General features: G+C 54.2%; 1 protein-coding gene across 1 annotated transcript in view; it reads left to right on the top strand.

Moving 5' to 3' along the window:
• The first annotated feature begins 3073 nt into the window (after positions 1–3073).
• The window catches only part of IPPK (inositol-pentakisphosphate 2-kinase), a 48493-nt gene continuing 29379 nt past the window's right edge, over positions 3074–22187 (top strand). The window contains exons 1-6 of the mRNA XM_003995306.5: positions 3074–3295; positions 9726–9773; positions 11352–11447; positions 14259–14325; positions 15997–16118; positions 17206–17295. Coding sequence (XP_003995355.1) covers positions 3215–3295; positions 9726–9773; positions 11352–11447; positions 14259–14325; positions 15997–16118; positions 17206–17295 — 504 coding nt within the window. The 5' untranslated portion in view covers positions 3074–3214. The remainder of the gene's footprint in view (positions 3296–9725; positions 9774–11351; positions 11448–14258; positions 14326–15996; positions 16119–17205; positions 17296–22187) is intronic.

The following is a 22187-nucleotide window of genomic DNA, read 5'->3' as shown; positions in this document are numbered from 1 at the left end:
ACATCGCATTTAGGGGTGTCATCTCCTTAGGCTCCTCTGGTGTGTCTGTCTCCCATGTCTCAGATGGCTTGAGGAATCCTGGTCTGATACTCTGTGGGATGTCCCTCAGTTAGAGTCTGGTGTTTTTCTTTTTCCTTAAATTTATCATTTTTTTAAATGTTTTTTATTTCTTTAAAAAAATTTTTTTAATGTTTATTTTTTAAGAGAGACATGGCACGAGTGGGGGAGGGGCAGAGAGAGAGAGAGGGAAACACAGAATCTGGAGCAGGCTCCAGGCTCTGAGCTGTCAGCACAGAGCCCGATGCGGGGCTCCAACTCCCAAACCACGATATGATCTGAGCTAAAACCAAGAGTCAGACGCTTAACCGACTGAGCCACCCAGGTGCCCCATCTCTTTTCCTTTTTAAACACAAAAGGAGAAGGCACGGACTGACATGGTGGGAGTACAGCTGGGACCAAGTGGAGTAGGAAGCTCCTAGTCACACCGTCCTCGTGCAGGAATCCCTGCTAACAATGGCCCTTTGGGCTCTGCTTCACTTCAACACTGCCTGAGGTGAGTGGTCCATCCCAGTGCCCCCTCTTATTAGCTTGAGCTCTTCAGGTTATGAGTGAAAGGAGCACAACTCAAATTATTTTAGCAAAAGATGGAGTTCACTACTCAGAAACTTCAGAGCAACCAAGAAGCACGCGATCCTTTGGCTCACCAGGTGTTTCCATCCTCGCTATTGCCCAGCCGTTTCCTTTTGCTGTCATCAGAGGTGCCTGGATCGCTGCTGGCAGCACATGCTGACCTCCTGGCCTCTTTGCCACCCAGCTGAGGGTGACTCTCCCCATGATCACTTCCACACAAGCCACATGAGTGAGCTTCATTGCATGAACCTGGATCGTCTCTGCATCCCCCTGAACCAATCCCTGGGTTGATGTGATTCCTTGAGAAGATAGTTCTTGATTGTGCACAGGCTGAGGTCACTAGAAGGCCTCGAGATTAGGGATTATGTTAATTTAAGTCAGACCGCATGAGGAGCGTCTGGGTAGCTCAGTAGGTTAAGCGACCGACTTCACCTCAGACCATGATCTCACAGTCTGTAAATTGGAGCCCTGTCTCGGGCTCTGTGCTGACAGCTCTGAGCCTGGAGCCTGCTTCAGATTCTGTTTCCTCCAGCCACCCCCTCCCCCCGCCCCTCCCCCACTTGTGTGCACTGTTGCTCGCCCTCTCAACATTTAAAAAAAAAAAAAGTCAGACCACATGGGCTGAATAGAGGAAGAGGTACTTCTCCCAATGCTGGTGTCTTCTCTAGCCTTTTCTTCTTTTCCTCCAACCACTGCAGATGGGTCCACTCTTCTCCACGTTGTTACTCCACCATAATTCTTTCAAAGCACCTCTCTCTTTCCCTGTAGCCAGTGGTGTACCAAGTTGGGGATGGGGTGGGCATGGTCCACCAGTGCATCTGTGGAGAATTTAAAAACAATCAGGAAACCAAAGTTTAATCTTTTCATCATCACCATATGCTAGTAACTAAACACTGTGAGAAAATGCTCCCTGAAAAAAAATACCACCAAGATACAGAACATTTTCAGCACCACAGAGGTTTCCTTAAAGCAATGTTTTAATACTTAATATGATCCTAATACTCTGGTCACAGATGTTGAGAAAATCTCAAACATGTTTAGGGTCCCCTGACCTTATGAGGGTGTGGGAAGGTCTTCTGTGAGTGGGCATCCCCTCCCTGCTGGGGACTATTTACCCCTGATGAGTGGGCTATTTCTACCCCCCTTTTCAACCATCCCTGGGGAGGGTTCGGAGCTGCTTTCCACCTGGGCCAGTCCTCAAAGCCATCAGCTTGTTTTCCTGACTCACCGGCTTCATTTCATCAGTTTCCAAGGCCTTGCCAGGTGTCTGGTGGTGCTCTAAGCTGTTCGGAGGTTGGTTTGTAGCTCTTTCCTTGTTGGACCATGTATCTGAGGCTGGATTTTCCTCATATACTTCAAAGCGGTATATTGCAACAGTGCATGCAGAAGCAGATGTGAGAATCCAGCTATGTTCTATGAATCTTTAAAACTTTAAGGAGATTTAAAAAAATGTAAAACAATTCCTACTCTTCTCTGTATTTTTGGGAGATACAGGTTTTTAAGAATGTTTATTTTTAAGACGAAAAGTATTCTTCTAAATTTCACATTTATAATACGGTGAATATTGATAGATATAACCCACACTAGCAAACTTTTTGAGGCTCTCATTTTAAAAGAGAATAAGGTGGTCTTGAGACTAAGAGTTTGGGAACCGCTGATCGAATTTAACCGTGACTGCAGCTCTAGAAGATGGTATCACTTCCCTATTGGAAACACTAAGGCCGGGAGCGACCTGCCCTCCGCCTCGCCATCGTTACGTGGCAGGGGCAGATTTCAAACCCCAACCTCGAGCTCAAGGTCCACGAAACCCACTCCTCTGGCAAAAGCACCACTTAGGAGTCCACTCGCCTCTCGGAGCCACGCTTCCTCGTTTGCACAGTGTACAGAACGCTACCTCGTGGGACTGCGGGGTGATTCTGCGTCGGGTAACGAGCAAACGGTGATATTAATAACTCGTGTGAGATGAGTCACATCCCACTTTACAGAAAAGGAAGCGGAGGCTCGGAGCCGCCAAGTGCCTTACTGGGGCTTCCACATCTCGGTGGTCCAAGGTCCACGGACCACGCACTCCCCCGACCGCCATAGTCCCCGGCCTGTGTGGACGCCCCCGTCCCACTTGCCAGCTCGCCCGTACACCCCGCTGCCCGCCAGCTGGGCCGCGTCTTCCCTATCTCCCAGGCCGCCGAACCTCTACTCCCGGCCACGCTGGTGCCGGGCGCCGAGGAGCCGCCGGCTCCTCCCGCTTGCCTCACTTCCGGCGCCCGGGGCGGAAACCTCCTTTCCTGTTCTAAAATCCGCGCTCCGGAAGTGAGTCATGTGCCAGCATCCAAGATGGCCTCCTGCCTATCCACCGTAGTGGTCAATGGAGGGGAAGCGGGCGTAAACCCGGAAGTTGCCCGGCTTGGCCATGGCAGCCGCCGTGGGCGTGGCTTCCGGCGACTAAGAGCCTGGAAGTCGGGGCCGCGGGGTCGAGGGGAGGCCGTGGCTGACAGGCGCTCCTCCCCCCGACGGCGGCGGCTGCTGCCCAGGCGGACGGGCGGCTTCCAGCTCGCGGCCGCGTGAGGCGCCAGGGCCGCACCGGGGGATGGACGAGGGGAAGATGGACGAGAATGAATGGGGGTACCACGGGGAAGGCAACAAGAGCCTGGTGGTGGCCCACGCGCAGGTGAGCGGCGGAAGGTCGGCGCGGTCCCGGGCCATCGCGCCGCCCTGGGGTAGTTCCGCATCTCCCCAGCAGCAATCCCCCACCCAGGGTCGGGTCCACGACCTTCTAGCACCCCCTCCCTCGCCCCGGGTAATTCCGCGTCCCCCTAGCAACACGCCCCCTCCCCCCGTCGGATCCGGATCCCTGACACCCCCCCCACCCCCACCCCAGGGTCGGGCCCAAGATCCCCTAGCACCCCTTACCTTGCCCTGGGTAGTTCTGCATCTCTTCAGCAACACTCCCCACCCCCAGGGTCGGGTCCACGACCCCCCTGGCGCCCCCTTCTTTGCCCCGGGTAGTTCCGCGTACCCCCAGCAACACTCCCCACTCCCCCAGGGTTCGGGTCCACGACCCCCTGGGGCCCCCTCCTCCGCCCTGGGTAGTTCCGCGTCCCCCCAGCAACACTGCAACCCCCGTCCTGCTCGGTGCGTTTCCCGCCCCCAGCGCTCCCTTCCCCCCCCCCCCTCCAGGTCAGTGCCACGTCCTCGTAGCACCTCTTGCCCCAGCCCCAGGCGGTGCCACCTCCGACTGTCCAGCTGCGGGGGTAGCGGGTGCTGGGATGGGAGTCCCCGCAGCTCTGGAGGTTGAAGAAGGCAAGTGCCCGGGATGGTGCTCTCCCCCAGCACGGAGGGAGTTTATCCTTCAAGACGCAGGGAATTGCCCCGCTGCTGCTGCCGCCAATAATAATGGAGTATTGCCCACAGGTTCTTCTCCAAAATCTTCTAGGATTTAAAGGGGTTGTTTTTCTTAATTCGGTGAGGGCTTTCAGAAAGTCCAATAAGGACTCCCAAGAAGGTGAATCCAGGAAGAGAAGCTTGTGGATTTGTGTGAAGCCCCAGATCTCCCTGACGTTCTGCTGATACAACCAGGCTGGAATGTGGTGGGCAGGGGAGGAGCCCTAGGTGTTGCGCCGGGCGCCGGGCGCCTGGGGGGCGGGGGCGGGGGCCGGGGCCCGGCCCGGGCGGGTGGGTGGGGGAGGTGTTAAGAGCTTGGGAATTGGAGTCACGCAGAGCTGGGCACAGTCCCAGTTCTACCGCTGCCTGGCCCAGACTCCCTTTCTGCATTTGGAGAGCGGAACTAGTAACAAAACCCCTGTCGTGGAGTTGGTACAGGATGAGGTGAGCAGGAGCTGGGCGAGTCATGCCTGGCAAGTGAAAACTGTCACTCCCTTTGGACTCGGGTTAGAGCCCTGACCCAGTCCAGCAGCTCCTACAGGCTGGTGCGGGCCTTGGGGGTTGCCTGCTCAGTTGTTTCTGCGCTGGGTGTGCTGGGTCAGCTCTAGGGCAAGCTGTGGCCACGCAGGTGGCCCCTGTTCTGCCTTTGCATTTTGTTACTCCTGGCAAAGCGAGGGGAGCAGAAGAACGAGACTGCAGGCTTTGCTCAAGATCTTCGATGAATGGGGGTGAGGCCTAACCTAAAGCTGTGCTTTGTGTGGTCCGCTGGGCCCCTGGTGGTTCCTGGGTGGGTGAAGCCTGGATATTCCCGCACAAGTCTCTTTTGTTGTCAGGTTATTGTGGTGACCCCTGAATCATTTCACAGAACAAACACCCGTCTTCCAATTCCTTAGTGGGACGAGTGGTGTATCTTCATGTTATGTAAGGCTAAGGCTTCGTTTAGAGTGGGGCTAAGGGACCGAGTGTCAGAAGGTGTGTCAGGTGAAGGAGCAAGTTCTGGATCTGGAGTAAAAAGTACATCAGGCTGGGAGATCACTGGCCTCCGAGGACCACCCTGCAGGGTAGCTGGGCCCCTCCCTCACCGCATAGCTCTGGCTCTTAGGGCTTGTGTTTCTGTTTCCTTTCCCTTTTCAACTTAGTCACCAGGCTACCCTGGACCTGTGCTTTTCACGCTTTATCTATTTTTTTTTTTATTATTTTAAAGTTTATTTATTTTGAGAGTGAGTGTGCTTGGGGAGGGGTGGGGGGAGGTGGCCAGCAGGGTAGGGAGAGAGTCCCAAGCCGGCTTGCTGTCAGTGCAGAGCCAGTCTTGGGGCTCGAACTCATAAACTTCATGGTCATGACCTAAGCTGAAACCAAGAGTTGGATGCTTAACTGACTGAGCTGCCCAGGAGCCTCCCCCCCCCCCCCCCCGCTTTATTTTAAATCTAAATTTGTTCTGTGCTCATTTCTGCTCGCTTGGTGTTAGTTCCTCAGTTATCACCACAAGTGGTCTTGGGGGAGAACGTTTCGGCCAAGTGAGGGTTCTGACTGCCTCTTGGATGTGGGGAGGCCTTTGTGCTTGGCCTGGGAAGGAGGACAGAGCCCTGCTGTGCCCAAGGAGAGGGTGCACGTGCTGTGAGGGAGAACATGTGTTCCTGCTCCCCAGACCCCACCTTGTTTACCCCAAGGTAGAGGGCGGCCTTGCCGGGTCTCTCCCAGGTGGGGAGAGCCTTCTCTCCCTCCTTCTCTGGAGAGCATCGTTGACGTGCAGAGCTGTAAGTCCTCAGCAAGTGGCAAGGCCGTCTTCCCTCTGCAGCATCAGGACACATGGCGCCTTCAGGTGGCCAGTTCCAAGGCCCGTGGGGGTGACAGCCTACCAGGCTGGGAAGGCTGGGGGAGTGTGGCACTCGCAGACTGTGGCCTGGGCGTGGAGGAGGAGTGTGGGCCGCGGGGGGGCGGTGGCACGGGGACACGCTTGGGCTGGGCCGCAGGAGATCTGAGGGTAGGCCAGCTCCAGGCAGGGCGCCCTCGGCTTCCCCATCACTCCTCCCACGCCACAGCGGGCCGGGTGCCCGCTGTCTGCCCCCTCCGCCTGGTGCTCAGCGCCTCCGGGTCCAGCTGTGCGGTGTCCACCCAGGCGTGGAAACCCCCCCACCGCCAGCCGCTACAAGGGTGCGGACTGCCCGGTGGGGCTCCAGGCACCCACCCTACGGCGTGGTCCTGGGCAAGGGCGGCTCCCCGGTGGGCGCGCACTTCACTGCTGCAGCCCAGGGACACCGTCGTTGTCCCAGTGGCTGCGCTTCTGCTCACGGGGAGCTGTGGTGAAGCCCGTAGCTGCCTTCCTGCGTGCTGCCGGGATTTCTGTCCGCACTCACTGTCCTGACCTCGTCAGGGGCTTTGGCGCTGCGCTGTCCTGGGTGGGTCGCTGAGAGTCTGGTTCGTCACTCCTCTCTGGAGTGTCTCCGGTGGTGGGAGTGAGCTGCCCTCCAGGTCCCTCGCCTTGGGGTCATCACACTCAGCTGTGGGAATGTGTTCCTCCGTGGACAGAGGTGATGCCAGAGACCTGCCAGCGAGGGTCTCCCGCAGAAGTACGAGGGAAGCGCTCGTTTCTGCCTCCTGAGGTGTCCCGGCCTTTCTGAGACCAGACGGTGGTGGATCCTCTGTCTCTGTGATAGTTTTGAGGTCCTGGGCGTCCGTCCGGGTCCATCCGGGTCCTGAGGATGTGAGGTCCCAGCAGTCAGGGCATCCGATTGTCTTCTCGCCTCATGTCCAGGGTTTCTGGTTTGTGTGTCACCCTTCCTAATGGGGAGTGTGCAGGCAGGGGAGAGTTGTTTTGGTTTTCTGTCTTTCTCTCTTCCTCTTTCTCTCTCTCTCTTTTGAATGGAACACATTCCCAAGTCCCAGGCCACTCCCCTGTCATTTTCTGCTGAATCCAGTTCAAAGAGTCTGAAGTTTTTGCCTCTAGTATTTTTTTTTTTAGCAAGTAACATTATTTGGAATTTTAATGGTATCTGTTCAGGTTGATGTTCGGCCAGGTGAGGCCTCGTCAGAGAGCCCTGCGTGGGGCCTTGTCTGTGATTATTCCCAAGGTCACCTGCAGTCAGGTGGTTAGGATTTGTCGTTTCCAAATGGTTTTCCCTTTGGTGGTTGCCAGCCCCGACCTTGGTGAGCTGCGCTCTGCCTGGGGGGCACGGGTGTGTGTGGTCTAGGCCTCGTCTCCCCCGGGGGCCTGGTGGCTTCCCGCCCATGCCTGTGCCCGCTTCCTCCTCCTAGTCAGGACAGCAGCTGCCCTGCTGACCAGGAAGGTTTCTGTGTCACCTGCAGAAGGATCAGTCTGTAGTACGGGGTCATGCTGGCTGTGTGTTTGCACACCTCCTCCGTGCTCATGTGGCCTTGGAGGGTCCGGGGCCTTGAAGGCCGCCCACGGACTTGCTAGTGCTTCTGTGTGACACCCTCACTGTGTGTCCCGTGCAGCTGGGGTTTGCCTTCCCAGTCCTCCGCTTCTCTTCGGGCTGTCGGCCTTTGCATCTTCGCAGAGGTCACCTGAGCACCCCTTCCATCGCAGCCCCCCAGGTGTGCCCCCAGGTGTCAGCCGGGCTCACACCTCCGCCACCACATCAGTGCTGTGGCATCTGTGGGTCCAGACGAGGCAGCCCAAGCCTGGAAGGGAAAGCGTCCTGCCCGGTGCAGGTCCCTTCTGTCCCCGTGTGTCCTTCCCGTCTGGCCTCCCCGTGGCATCCCGGTTCCCCTTGGTGACGTGTCTCGGTGCCATCCACTCTGCGAGGCTGTCAGCCCAGCACCTGTCCTGGCTCTCATCCCCTCGGCACCCTGTGGGCTGGTGATGTCACCAGTAGCGGCAGCTGGGGCGGCCCCCCGAAGGGCGAGTCTTCCCGTTGTGGTGTTTCTTGCTCCTTCCCTTAGAAGTTGTCTGCTCTTCTTGGCCTGTCCTGGGCCACCTCCTCTCCCCGGTCGAAGACCCAGCCTGGGCCCATCCTTGGTGTCACCTGCCTTGATCCCACCTGCAGCCTCCCTCCCTCGGGCCTCACGTGGGCAGCTGTCCCTCGTGGTGCGTTGTTTTTTGTGGTCTTTGATTCTTATCTGATACCAGTTACTGCCCCATAAAATACAGAATACCGGAGGGAAGAAGGTGGAAAACATCCAGAATTTTCCCACTCAGAAAATAATTTTTGTTAACCACTTTGGTGCACTTCCTTCCAAGATGTGCTTTTACTGGTTGAAGAGTCCTTTGTGTCCGTCTCGTTTCCTGCTTTCTCACTCAACTTTACGGCACAAATACGTGGAAAACCTTCACCCCGCGCTCGAGGCTGCAGGCCCCTTGGGCAGCCAGAGTCCCCGCACCTGTGCTGGGCTGGCCGTCCAGCGTTGGGATGGCCGAGATGGGTTCTCAGGGCCCCAGGCGTGTCTCCCAGGCCGTTCGCTCCGCCCCACCTGGGGCCTTCGAAGCAGCCGGTATTTGTCCTCCGTTTGTGACAAGTGGTGGCCTTCACTTTGGGCTTTGAGGTGGTTGAATGTGTGTGTGTCACTCCTCTGTTTGTTGGCTTGATTTTCAGCTTGAGAAGATCCTAGACTCTCACGTGGTGTCCTCAAGGATGTGAATGGTGTGGCCCTCGGCTCCGCAGCCCGTCCCTTTCTCTCCTCTTTCCCGGTGCTTGATCCTTGACGTTAAGACATTGTCCACTTGTTGCTCCCTGGAGACACTGTCACCAGTGTTGAGTGCTTCTGGACTTTTTCATACAAGCTGAGTGTGCATATACTTTGTTTAAAAACTTTTATTTTGTGGGGCGCCTGGGTGGCTCAGTTGGTTAAGTGTCCGACTCCTGATCTCGGCACAGGTCATGATCTCAGGGTTGTGGGATTGAGCCCCGTGTTGAACTCCTTCCAGAGCTTGGAACCCGCTTGGGATTCTTTCTCTCCCTCCCTCTGCCCCTCCCCCGCAGGTGCATGTGCGTGCCTTGTCTCTTTCTCTCTGAAACAATAAGTAAATCATAATAAAATATTTTATAAACTTTCAAAAACGAAGGGTAGCAAACCTCTAGAAAAGTGCTCCAGTCGTCGGTGTGTATGTAGCTACATATCACAAAGCACATGGACCCGTAATCCCATGACCAGCCCCTACTGGAATGTTTTTCAGGGACAGTCCCACCCGCCTGAGGCACGTTCACCAGACCTTGGTCTTACTCGCTTTTGAACTTGACACGGGTGGAACGGTACCCATACATCCCCTCTTACCCGTGTTTGTTTACACACACGTGTACGAACATGTTTATAAAACTGGGTTCCTTTATAAGGCCTGTCCTGTAACCTTTTCCGTTTCTGAGTGGGTGGTGGCCGCACGTGTGTCTGTGAGCAGGGACCTCCGTCTCCCATAAACTGCAGCACCTTGTCCCACCGTCTGGAAGGCCTCCTGCCGTGTTTAGCCTCGTCACTGTTGTTGGCCGGGTGGGTCGTTTCCCTTTTATCTGGAACTATACGTCATCCTTTCGCACGCAGTAGCTAGAATCTTCTCTGCGCTCTAGTTACTTCTGTAAGATTAATTCCTGAGGGTGAGCTGGCTGGCCCGGGGGAGCCAGGTTTTCTTGCCTGCCCTGTGACCCAGTGCCGGCTCCCTTCCTGCCTCCCTGGGGGCACGGGGCCTCCAGCCCCTTCCCCACAGCCACCCCCCCAACCCCAGGCTTCGGGTGGGCACTGACCAAACTTTGTTTTATTTCTGATAGCGTTGTGTGGTGCTGCGTTTCCTGAAGTTTCCTCCAAACAGGAAGAAGGTAAGATTGGTGGGTTTGCCACCCAGTCGTTAAAATAGTTAATTAAGAAAACACTGAATTTTTTTTCTGACGTGGAAGTATTAGTGCTAACTGTAGAAAGCTAAATGTGACACAGGCTCTCGGTGCAGAAAGTGGGGGTGTCCCCAGTTCCCTCACGGCCAGCGTCTTGACCTGCCCGGGTCACCATGGGTGCCCTGGGAGGGCCCTGGGTGCTGAGCTGGGACACCCAGGGCCAGGGCTCGGCTTTGCCACTCGCTGGCTCCATTTCCCCATCTTTGGGAGTGTAGCCACGAAAGTGGAGTTGGCGATGCCCGCAGGCAGCGTGACAAGTCACGACAGGCCATTCAGGTGGAGCGCCAGGTTTCCGTTCGCTGAGTCATCTGGGCCGAGGGAAGCTGGTGCTGCTCTGTCGCCTGCCCGCCGCCCCCAGTAGCAGCGAGTGTCCCCCTCCAGTGGGGGGAGCAGCAGTGCCTGTCAGGGGATCCCGTCCACGCGAGTGGAGGGGGGAGCGGGAGCGCAGGGTCCATGCTCGTCTGGGGCAGGAAGAGTCCGGGGAGGTGGGGTGGACGGCTGTGGAAATGAGGTTGGCCTCGCAGAAGAGAAGGGGACCGAGGGGGAGAGCCGGGGCTGCCCGGGGCCTAGGGACGGCGTGGTCTGTGTGGAGGAAGGTGGCCCCAGGCAGGAGGGCGTTTTCCTGCCTCCACTGCCGCAGGCAGCACACATGGTGGTCTGTTCCTGTGGGATCCAAGCAGATCTGAGTGGAAGCTAGAACGTTCTCCAGGCAGCTTCCTCCCCCGCCCGCCACCCCTGAGGCGCCTGAAGCTTGTGGAAAGGCCAGCATTCTCTGGATGCCTCCCTCCGCTTTCCCCGCTCAGACTCATTGAGGCAGCGTCTTCGAAGGCAACAGTTTGCCTTTATTTTCTGAGCGGTACGACATGGCACCAGTCACGTTAGGGTGGAGAGCTGTGTGTGACAGTCCTGACAAGAAGAGCTTTCTGTCGGGAGCTCTGTGGCTGCAGCTGTAGGGTGCCACCCCGAGGGCCCGCGGCTCTTTGTCGCGTGTGGTTCCGCTGCAGGCCGTGGCCGCTCTGTCCAGAAGCTTCCCAGAGCCCCGGCCGCCTCCCGGCCCCCTGCCAGAACCCTGCCGTCCACCCCGGACTTGCTGCCTTGGGTCGGAAACCTGTTCTCCCCCAAACCTCACAGCGTGTGGGCGCGTCACGAGCCTCTGACTGGGGAGGACGTACTTACTCTACATCTAGATGCTGAGGACCGAAATGTAAACACCCGGTGATTTTTGGCCGTGACAGATTTTCAAAGCTGTGTTCCTCAGCGGGCGCACCTGGGCCGCTGGTGGGATCCCCATGAGTCCCGGGTGGGAGGAGGGCAAGGGGGGCAGACGTGGTTCTTGGGCGGATGGTGTGGAGTCTGTGGGGCTGTGGGACGGGAGCTCTAGGGGGTCTGGCAGTCACCGGCGAGGCTCGCCTTCCTCCCGAGCCAGGGCGCCTGGCGTGTGCGTGGTGCTGCTTGCTCCCTCGGAGGCCCCGGTCATTGAGGCTCCCCTGTGCTTGTCCATTACAGGCCTCAGAAGAGATATTTCAGCACCTACAGAACATAGTGGACTTCAGCAAAAATGTCATGAAAGAGTTTTTGGGGGAGAACTATGTCCACTGTGGGGTAAGTGACTTTTACGTACACGGTCACGAAGTCTGCGTTCCCACGCTCTGTGTCCGTAACACCAGCTTCTCAAGCGTAGTCTGGACCTTTGTGCTTCCGGACAGCCCTGTGGTCTGCTTTCCCAGTGCTCTTCTTCTGTGCTGCGCGTGAGCACGGAGCAGGCAGTGTTCCCATCTTCTAGACGACCAGCCTGAGGTTCAGAGAGACCGCGTGAGGTCCCCACTTGCTGGGACCCCTGGTCCCCGCCACCCTGCTGTCACGGGGGGCTCCAGCTTGGTGAGGGTCTCGACAGAGATCCAGAAGCATCGCTGAGCCCTCTGCTGCTGGTGGTACCTCAAGCGAGTTGGGGAGGAGTGGGGCCCCCACGCTGGGGATGTGTGTGACCTGCCTCTTGGGGAAGCCTGGCTGAGGCCCGTGTGGCATGATGGCCTCCCCTTGCCCTTGGGTGGTCTGTGCTGCTGGCTCTTGCTGCCGCTTCTTGCCAAGGGGTGCCTGTTACAGACGAAGTCATGTTGGGACACGCAGGAGGGGGCACTGAGGCAGCCACGGCGGCCCTGCGTCCTGGCGGCCCTCAGCAGGTGGCATCCGTCCCCTGCCTGGGGGCGGCCATCCTCACTTGTCACGGTGCCTGGCGCTGCTTCTTGGAGAGCAGGGCCCTGAACCGACAGGAGCTCTGTCGTTCGGAGCTGAGAGTGCGGCCTCTGTTTGGAAATACTGTGGCTTGAGCTCATCCTGAGAAGCCGGCACCGAGGAGGTAGAGGGGAGGTTGTCTGAAGTGTAAGGGTTGCCTGACCGAGTAGACTTCAGGCAAAACGTCCTCTAAGGGGGTCCCCTGACAGCTTGGGACGTGTTGTCGGTGCTGCTGGGGGTCCGTCCGGGCTGTGGACCCCTTCCAGGCTGACGCCTCCGCGGAGCCGGCTGCTGGCTGGGGGCCTCAGCACCTCCTGATGTGGGCTCACTGAAGGGCTCTGAGTGTTGCTCTGACCTGGCCCTGGCTTCCCAGGCTCATGATCTGAGAGATGACCTGTCCTTTTCACAGCTTCCTGCTGGCCTCCAGGGGCAGCCCCGGGCAGCGTGGGGCCACAAAGGGGCAAGAGGTCCTGGGGCTGGGACCGCCCCTGCTGAGGTCCCCGGCTGTCCAGTTGAATTGTGAAGGCCTGAAGCCCGTGGCTGTGAGAGCCCTGCGTCTGTGAGCGGCCTGGACGGTGTCTGAGTGAACGTGGGTGTGCTGACTGCCAGCTTTCTTCTTGAGGATGGGGCATTTCTCTGTCCTGCAGCTCTTGGGAGAGCTCTGGACGTTTTCTCCCAGGCGGGGTCAGCAGTGAGGGCGGTGGCAGCTCAGGGTCCCAGACGACAGCGGCCTGGTAGGGAGGAACAGCATCGGGGCTCACGCGGTGCTCTGTCTCCAGGTTTGGTTCTGTCTGTGCACAGTGGACGGGCCTTTGGGAGAGTGTGAGCCCACAAGGTCACATCCAGGGAGCATCCATCCCGCTTACATACCCCCTCTGCCTGGAGACCCTGCCAGAGTGAGACACAGCCTGCTTTTTCTCCCTTGGAGATGGGGTCCGCACAGGACGGGCTGCATGAGGCCACTGTCAGGCGACACCAGTGTGTGTGTATGCGGGACTGCTGACACACGCTGGTCACCAGTGTGTGTGTGTAGATAGGCCCACTGACACCGGTCACCGGTGTGTGTGTGGGTGTGGGTGTGGGTGGATGGGACCACTGACACCAGTCCCTGGCGTGTGTACGTGGGACTGCTGGCACCGGTCATCAGCCTGCGTGTGGACAGGGGCTGGTCTGGGGACTGGTCTGGGCCTGTCTCCACAGGAGCTGGAGGTTGGGAAACAGGGACGAGGCTGTTCCCCTTGTGCCTTCAGGGGTTTGTGTCCTCAGTACCATGGATGGTTGAGACGCTGATGGAATTTAAAGTGTTGTCTTGCTTTTGTGGGCCTGGTCTTCCCAAAGTGAGTGCCACTAGGGCGGCCTCAACTTGCATTTGAGCGTGATGTGATGGAAGCATTGGCCACATGGTTAGTGAGGGGATGCTGTTCTCCTGGGGAAGCTTCTGGAAGACTGGACCAGTTGCTTCTCTGCCAGCCGCCTTCCCCACCCCCGCAGCCATCCCTGCATTCCTTCGAGGGCAGAAGCCCATCAACGGGGAGCCTGGCGTGGCTACATCCTCCAACTTACACTTCCGGCAGAGGAACTGTGTGGTCTTAACCGTAGTCCTTCTTAAGTTAGTGCTTTGTGCAGGTGCTGGCCACCTGCCATCCATCTGTCCGTCCGTCAGGCAGGATGACGTGGTTCACGCTGATTCAGGAGTTTGAATCAAGGGTTGGTAAAATGTAGCCAAGTGTTCAGGGTGCCCAAGATAGAGTTCATTATAAAATTGGGGCTTTAAAGTTGTGCAAAGAAATGTAGTTCCGCTTGTGGCCCTGGACTGCTACATCTGCTGTTCCCCGCACTCCCCTGGCTGTTCCCCGAGCTCCCGGGGGCTCCGATGGCTTCTCCCAGCGGGTGAGCACACCCCCCTTGGTTCCCGGTCACGGTGGCTGGAGTGGCTCGCCCACTGTGGAAGCCAGTGCTCTGAGGATGGCCTGTCACGTCTCTTTCATCTGGTCGTGTCCTTTAAATAGTAGAGCAGCTTTTATTCCTGAATCCGCATACTGAATGGTTTTTCATTGTGATAAAGTGTCCGTAGCATGAGACGTGCCATTTTAACTGTTTTTGAGCGTGTGCGGTTCTGCGGCACTAGGTCCATTCCCACAGTCGTGCGGTGCACTGAGTATGTTGTATTTGTTCTCACAGGAGGTGGTTCAGCTGCGTTTAGATTTCGTGAAACAGCTTTGTTTAAAGATACAGTCTGAAAGACCAGGTAAGCGTTCCGGATTCTACATTTTGTTGGTAACTTAAATATTCCATTTGAGAAGAGTTTGACCTGTGACTTGTGTCGGGTAGATGTTGTTTTCAGCAGCTCTGTTGCCAGAAACGCCACCCTCGGCAGAAGTCCTACGAGCTCATGAAGACGATTCTGGGCACCAGACGCTCGGGTGGTCGCAGACAGTGTGTGACCCGGGAAGCGCACCTGGGAGAAGAGGAGCGGGAGGAAGAGGAGGGACTCCGGGCAGGGAGGGTGGCTGCAGGGCCCGCGGGAGGGCCTGCTCCCGGCCGCTAGAATCCACCTGCCCGCTTATTCCCTGCGGGAAGCGCACAGACGTGCGTCTCCGTGGGCGACGGCCTGTCCCCGTGGCCTCCCGTGCCTTCCCGCTCTTGCTCGCGGTGGTGGCGACAGTAGCCCCGTCAGAGCTCTTCCTTCCAGGCAGAGACCGGGGGTGACGTCCCCGGTGTTGAGGCTGGTCCTGGCCCCTCCTGGAACAAGCGGTTCAGGTGTGCCGGAGGCCCGCCTCCCATCCTGGGGTTAGGAAGGAGAAAGCAGACGCGGAGGTTGTGCGCGGGAGCCCCTGGTTTGGGGCGCTGTGAAGAGCAGGACCCCCAGTGTGGAAAGAGCTGCCGAGGGGAAGCCGCCCCAGAGCCAGGACTTGGGTTTTGGCTGCTCTCCTTTATTCTTTTACTCTCTTACTTTTTTTGAGAGAGAGAGAGAGAGAGAGAGAGAGAGAGAGAGAGAGAGAGAGAGAGAGAGAGAGAGAGAGAGACGGCGCAAGTGAGTGGGGGGTGGGGAGAGAGAGAGAAGTGGGGCTCCACCAGGGCTCGTGTTCACCTGATGCAGGGCTCGAACTCATGAACCGTGAGTTCATGCCTGAGCCGAAGTCAGGTGCTTAACGACTGAGTTGTGCAGGCGCCCTCGGCTGCTCTCCTTTAGGCAAGGGTGGCCTGACGCTTGCCCTAAGGCTCTACGCCATCATTTTAATTACCAATTAAACTGGTCCTACCAGACATCATAAGTACTGGTCCTCGTCGCAAGGGCGACTTGTAACTGGCCTCCTGATGTGAAAAGAGGAAAGCTGACTCCCCCTGGGGTCCGGAGGCGTGTGGTGCGGTTGGCGCTGAGGAAGTGGGGGTGTTGGAGGGCCCCGAAGGACTGGTTGTGCAAGGAAGGGGGAGTCGCAGAGATGGGGTGGTCCCCAAGACCACCCCTACCTCTGAGGATGCTTGCAGCTTCGGGGGCTCCCAGGATAACCCCAGGTCCGATGATTCGCTAGAAGGACCTGGAGCTCCCTGTTGTCCTCATGGCTACAGCTTCACGCACTGAGGGACTCGGTCACACCCAGACGGCCATCTGAGAGACCCAGCACGAACTCCCAGGCGTCCTGCTTGTGCGACTTGGGTGCACAGTGTCTGTTTCTCCTGGCAACAAGGTGTGACCACGCACCGGAGGAGTGGCACCAGCCTGGAGGTGGAGTCCCAGATAAGCACAGACACTCCTCAGGCAGGATGGCATGAAGCTTCGAGGGCCTCCCAGGAGTCCGAGGCCAAGGCCTCTCTTGGGCAGGGCCGGCCCTTCCTCCCAGGAGTCCACCGAGTTGCTATGGGCTGTCTCATCTATTCTGTGCTGATCCTCCGGTCTTTTCCCGGCTCTGTCTTTCAGAATCCCGCTGTGACAAGGACCTGGACACTCTCAGTGGCTATGCGTTGTGCCTTCCCAATTTAGCCCGACTTCAGACTTACCGTTTTGTTGAGCACCGGCCGATTCTGTGTGTAGAGATCAAGGTGAACTTTTATCGAGGGGAACTGGTCGGGGAGGGGAGGGAACAGGGGTCCAGGTTGTAAATGTGCGGGCCGCCTGCCTGGGGCGTGCTTTGCGACAGAAGCTCCTGAGGTCACCCCCCCCAGGCCTCGTGGCCTCTTCCCAACCCCCAACTCCGTGCATTCGGCTTGTGTCCCGCTCCTGATGTCTGTCTCCTGTGCCTTGCTGCTTTGGTTCTCCCCACTGGCCAGGCCTTCAGATGTGGGCCCATGCCTGCTGCTGGGACATGGAGCCAGCCGGGGGCAGGCCCTGGCCGGTGGCCACCAGAAGGAAGAGGCACAGAAGCCTGCGTGACTTTCAGAGACCTGGTCTGTGTGCCCAGCAGAGGGCCGTGACCCCTGGAGAAGGGCCAGGCCCTGGCTTCATCTCTGCTGCCCAGTGCGCCCACGTGTCCCTAGGGAAGCCTCCTGGGTGTCCCAGGCCATCGTTTTGTCTCCTTCCTCTGAACCTCTGTGGCGGGGCCTTTGGGGTCACCCTGGTTGCTCTGCTTGTCCCTTCAGAGGGTGAGCATCCTGGGGTCTCAGATGACAGCCAGCCTTCTGAGTCCCGACACTGAGTCCTGACAGTCCTGCCCTGGAACTGTGGTTTTGAAAGGCAGCCAGTGTTGCAGATGTCCTGGGAGCTTCCCAGTTGTCCGAGGGGCTTCCCGTTCGCTCCGTCTTGTCCGAGGGAGCAAGGGTTCCACTGTTAGGAGCTGGGTGGGAGCTGGGGCAGTGGGAGCGAGGGTTCCTCTGGGTGGGAGCTGGGGCAGACCCGTTCCTCCAGGCATGGCTGTCACCTCGTGTCACGGTGTGTTATACTTTGTCCGTCTGGTCAGCGATTGAGGCACCTCTGGCCTCCCCAGTGAGGGTTCTGGCCTCGGATTCTGTGGCGGCAGAGCTGTTGATGTGACGAGGGAGGTGTCTGCTCCCCACGGGGCCGTGGACAATAGCGGCTCTGGGGGATGTGATACCTGATTCTCCCGGGCATCACGCTCCATTATCTTGTCCCCTGAAAGGTATGTGATTTGTCCCTAAACAGTTTTTTCTTCCTTACTTGTTTATTTTGCAGCCAAAATGTGGGTTTATTCCTTTCTCCGGTGACGTTACGCACGAGGTGAAGCACAAAGTGTGCCGTTACTGCATGCACCAGCACCTCAAGGTGAGAAGCGCGGCCGGCCCACGGCCTCTGTGCACAGAGCCTCGGGTGGGGGCGCTGGCCCCATGGTGGGACCCCCCGGAGTCGCCCGACGAGTGAAAAAACAGATACTTTGATCTGATTTACTTTTTCTTTTGCAAGTAGTTCATGTTCGCTTTGTTTCAAATCGAGGTATAGTTCACATAGCTTCAGTTCACCCACGTGAAGTGTATACTTCGGTGGGTTTTAGTAAGTTCGCATGATGGCGCTGCCGTCATTATTCGAATTCCAGAATAATTTCATGAGCTCACAAAGAATCGTGTCCCCGTTAGCAGTCACTCCCTAAGGCCCCTGTCCCGCCAGCCCCCGGCCAACACCTGCCCTTGTGGACGTGCTCTGGACATTTCCTGTAGATGGAATCCCACACCCGGTGGCCTCCCGTGACTGGCTTCTTCCCCTGAGTGTCACGGTTTTGAGGTTCGTCCACATTGTGGCGCGGTTGAACACTGTTCCGCTGTCTGGGGACACCTCGTTTATCATTCATCTCCTGATGGACATGTGGGTTGTTTCTCCCCTTCGGCTGTTGTGAATAGTGCTGGCTGCTGTGAACATGCGTGTGCATGTTCGTGTTTGAGTCACTGCTTTCAGTTCTTCTGGGTTGAATTGCTGGGTCTGAGAGCAATTTCTGGAGCAAGGGTTTCGAGCACATGTCGAGCTATTTCCCATGGCTCTCACACTATTTTGTATTCCCACCAGCAACATCTGAAGGTTCCAGTTTCTCCACATCTTCAGCACATCTTCAGTGCTTGCTTGTGATTGTAGGAAATCCTCGGGGTACGAAGCAGTACCTCACTGTGGTTTCCCCTGCGTTTCCCTAACGGGTAGTGATGTTGCACATCTTTTACGTGCTCGTTGGCCATTTGTATGTCTTCTTTTGAGATCCATTGGTTCAAGTCCTTTGCCCATTTTTGAATCAGGTTATTTTTTTATTGTTGAGTTTTAGGGGTTCTGTATATATTTTGGATATTAATTTTTTTATCAGGTATGTGATCAGCAAGTATCTTTTCCCATTCTGTCAGTTGTCTTTACACTCTGTCGATAACATCCTCTGATGTACAAAAATTTTTGATTTCACTAAAGTATATGTTGTTTTTTCTTTGTTGCCTGTGCTTTTGGTGTCATAGTCAAATCATTGTCTAATTCAAGGTCACGAAGCTTTTGCTCTAAGGTTTTGATCGATTTTTTGTTAATTTTTATACATGGAGTGAGGTAAGCGTCCAGTTTTCTTTTGCATTGAATTCCAGTTTTCCCAGCACCATTTGTTGAAAGGACTGCCCTTTTCCACTGAATGGTCTTGGCTTCCTTATTGAAGATCTTTTGGCTGTAAATGTGGTGGTTTAGTTCTGGGCTCTCCGTTTTGTTCCAGTGGCCTATATGTCTGTCCTTCTGCCACTATGACACTTTTTTTTTTTTTCTGTAGCTTTGTAGTCAGTTTTCTTAAGTTCTTTTTCTTTTAAGTGCCGCTAAAGATTTTATTTTTGTTTTCAGTTTTTATTATTTATTTATTTATTTATTTATTTTTTAATTTTTTTTTTCAACGTTTATTTATTTTTGGGACAGAGAGAGACAGAGCATGAATGGGGGAGGGGCAGAGAGAGAGGAAGACACAGAATCAGAAACAGGCTCCAGGCTCTGAGCCATCAGCCCAGAGCCTGACGCGGGGCTCGAACTCACGGACCGCGAGATCGTGACCTGGCTGAAGTCGGACGCTTAACCGACTGCGCCACCCGGGCACCCCAGTTTTTTTTTTTATATATAATTTATTGTCAAATTGGCTTCCATACAACACCCAGTGCTCATCCCAAGAGGTGCCCTCCTCAATGCCCATCACCCACTTTCCTCTCTCCCCCACCCCTCATCCACCTTCAGTTTGTTCTCAGTATTTAAGAGTCTCTTATGGTTTGCCTCCTTCCCTCTCTGTAACTTTTTCCCCCCTTCCCCTCCCCTTGGTCTTCTGTTAAGTTTCTCAGGATCCACATATGAGTGAAAACATATGGTATCTGTCTTTCTCTGCCTGACTTATTTCACTTAGCATAACACTCTCCAGTTCCATCCACATTGCTACAAAAGGCCAGATTTCATTCTTTCTCATTGCCAAGTAGTATTCCGTTGTGTATATAAACCACGATTTCTTTATCCGTTCATCCGTTGATGGACATTTCGGCTCTTTCCATAATTTGGCTATTGTTGAAAGTGCTGCTATAAACATTGGGGTACAAGTGCCCCTGTGCATCAGCACTTCTGTATCCTTTGGGTAAATTCCTAGCAGTGCTATTGCTGGGTCATAGGGTAGGTCTATTTTTAATTTTCTGAGGAAACTCCAACTGTTTTCCAGAGTGGCTGCACCAATTTGCATTCCCACCAACAGTGCAAGAGGGTTCCCGTTTCTCCACTGTAGTCAGTTTTAAAATCAGGAAGTCCGAGTCCTCCAGCTTTGTTCTTCTCTTTCAAGATTGTTTTGGCTTTTTGGGACTCCTTAGAGTCGCATCTGAATTTGAGGATTGGATTTTTCATTTCTGCAAAAAAAGACTTGGAATTTTGACAGAAATTGCAGAAACCTGTAGATCACTTGGGGCAGTGCAACATTCAGACTTACAGTCCGCAAACACAGGTTGTCTTTCCACTTACTTAGGTCTTTCAGAATTTCTTCCAGCAATGTTTTGTAGCTTTCAGCGTGCAAGTCTTTTACCACTTTGGTTAAATTTACTTCTAGATATTCTTTTAGGATGTTGTTAAGTATGGTCGTAAATGGAATTGCTTCTTTAATTTCATTTTCAGATTGTTTATTGCTGGCGTATAGAAGCACAACTAATCTTTGTATGTTGATCTTGTACCCAGCAACTTTGCTGAGTGTCTTTCTTACAGATTCTTTAGAATTTTCTATGTATAGGATCTTGCCATCTGTGAAGAGAGGTTTTTTTTTTTCCTCCAATTTAGATGCCTTTAGCTTCTTACTTTCCTCAAATAAACCAGCTGGGAGTTTTTGTAGGGATTCTGTCGAATTGCAGATCAATTTGGGAGGTATCGCCACCTTGATTTAACAGTGTTGATGTTCTATGAACACGGGATGTTTTTCCATTTGGTTAGGTCTTTAATTTCGTGCAGTGATACTTCATAGTTTTCAGCGTGTAAGCCTTATACTTGTTTTGTTAAATTTATTCCTAAGTATTTTATTATTTTGGATGCTGTTGTAAATGTTTTTTTTTTTTTTTAATTTCATTTTCAGGTTGTTCATCGCATAGAAATATAATTGGTTTTTTAAATATATATATATTTTGAATTGTAGTAGGATACACATAAAATTTACCATCGTAATCATTAAGGTACATTGTTGTGCAGCCATCACCACCGTCGTCTCCAGAACCTTTTCATCTTCCCAAACTGAAACTCTGTCCTCATTAAATCACTCACGCTTCTTCCTTTCCTCAGCTCCCAGCAGCTGCCATCCTAGTTTCTGTCTCTGAATTTCACCGCTGTGGCTACTCTGCGTAAGTGGAATTATATACAGTATTTGTTCTTTCGTGACTGACTCATTTCACTTAGGTCCTCAAGGTTCATCCACGTTGTAAAGTATGTCGGAATTTCCTTCCCTTTTAAGGCTGAATAATAGTCCCTTGAATGTATACACCACATCTTCAATCTGTTCCTCTAGTGACACACACTGGGTTGCTTCTGCCTTTTGGCTCTTGTGAACAGTGCTCCTGTGAACGCGGGTGTGTAAATATCTCTTGGAGATTCTGCTTTCAGTTCTTCTGAGGGTGTATCCAGAAGTGGAATTTTTGGTCATGTGGCAGTTCCGGTTGTAAGTACATGGAACCACCACGCTGTTGTCTACTGCAGCTGTGCAATTTTACGTTCCTACCACGGTACCTGAGAGTTCCACTTTCCCCGCACCCTCACTGACACTTTTTGTGTGTGTTTGATAGTAGCCATTCTAATGGGCGTGAGGGGAGAAATGCAGTTGTTTTTTTCTATATTGATACCTTATCCTGTCACCCTTGATGACCTTGTTTATTTGCTCTGGGTTTTTTTGTTTTTTTTTTTGTTTTTTTTTTGGTGGTGGTGGTGGTGGTTTCTCAGGGTTTTCTGTATGTGTGATTAGATCATCTGCAAATAAGGATAGTTTTACTTCATTCTTTCCAATCTAGGTGCTCTTTGATTTTCTTCCCTAATTGCTCAGGTTAGAATTTGCAGTACAATTTTGTGTAGAAACAAGAGTGGACATCCTTATCTTGTTCCTGATCTTAGGCAGAAGCTTTCAGTTTTTCACTACTGAGTGTGATGTTCTCTGTGCGTTGGCCATAGGTGTTCTTTTGGAGTTTTTTTGCCCCCCCTTTTTTTTGTGAATCGTGAAAGAATGTTAGATTTTGTCCTGTGTCAACTGAGAAGACCAGGAAGTGTGCTATTCTTTCTGTTAATGTGGCCTCTTATGGTTGCGTATGCTGAACCGTCCTTGTATTTCTGGGATAAATCTCACTTCATTATAGGTATATGATTCCTTTAATATGCTGCTAAATTAGGTTAGTTTTTGTTGAAGATTTTTTCTTAAGAGATAATTGGCCTGAAGTATTCTTTTCTGGTGATGTTTTGTCTGGTTTTGGTAGGGTGATAACTGGCTTCATAGAATGAGTTAGGAAGTGTTTCCTTCTCTTTACTCTTTAGTTTTTTGTAAGAGTTTCAGTATTGGTGTTGATTCTTCTTTAATCATTTGGTGAGAATTCACTAGTGAAGCCATCTGGTTCTGGGTTTTCCTTTGTCAGAAGATTTTTGGTTGCCGATTTAGTGCCACTCTTACTATTCTGTTTAGATTCTCTTTCTTCCTGACTCAATTTTGGTGTGGTGTGTTTCTAAGAATT

Source organism: Felis catus, chromosome D4, assembly GCF_018350175.1.
Source record: "Felis catus isolate Fca126 chromosome D4, F.catus_Fca126_mat1.0, whole genome shotgun sequence".
Lineage (NCBI taxonomy): Eukaryota > Metazoa > Chordata > Mammalia > Carnivora > Felidae > Felis > Felis catus.
The sequence above is the reverse complement of the archived record's forward strand: the minus strand, read 5'-3'. Positions and strand labels throughout refer to the sequence as shown.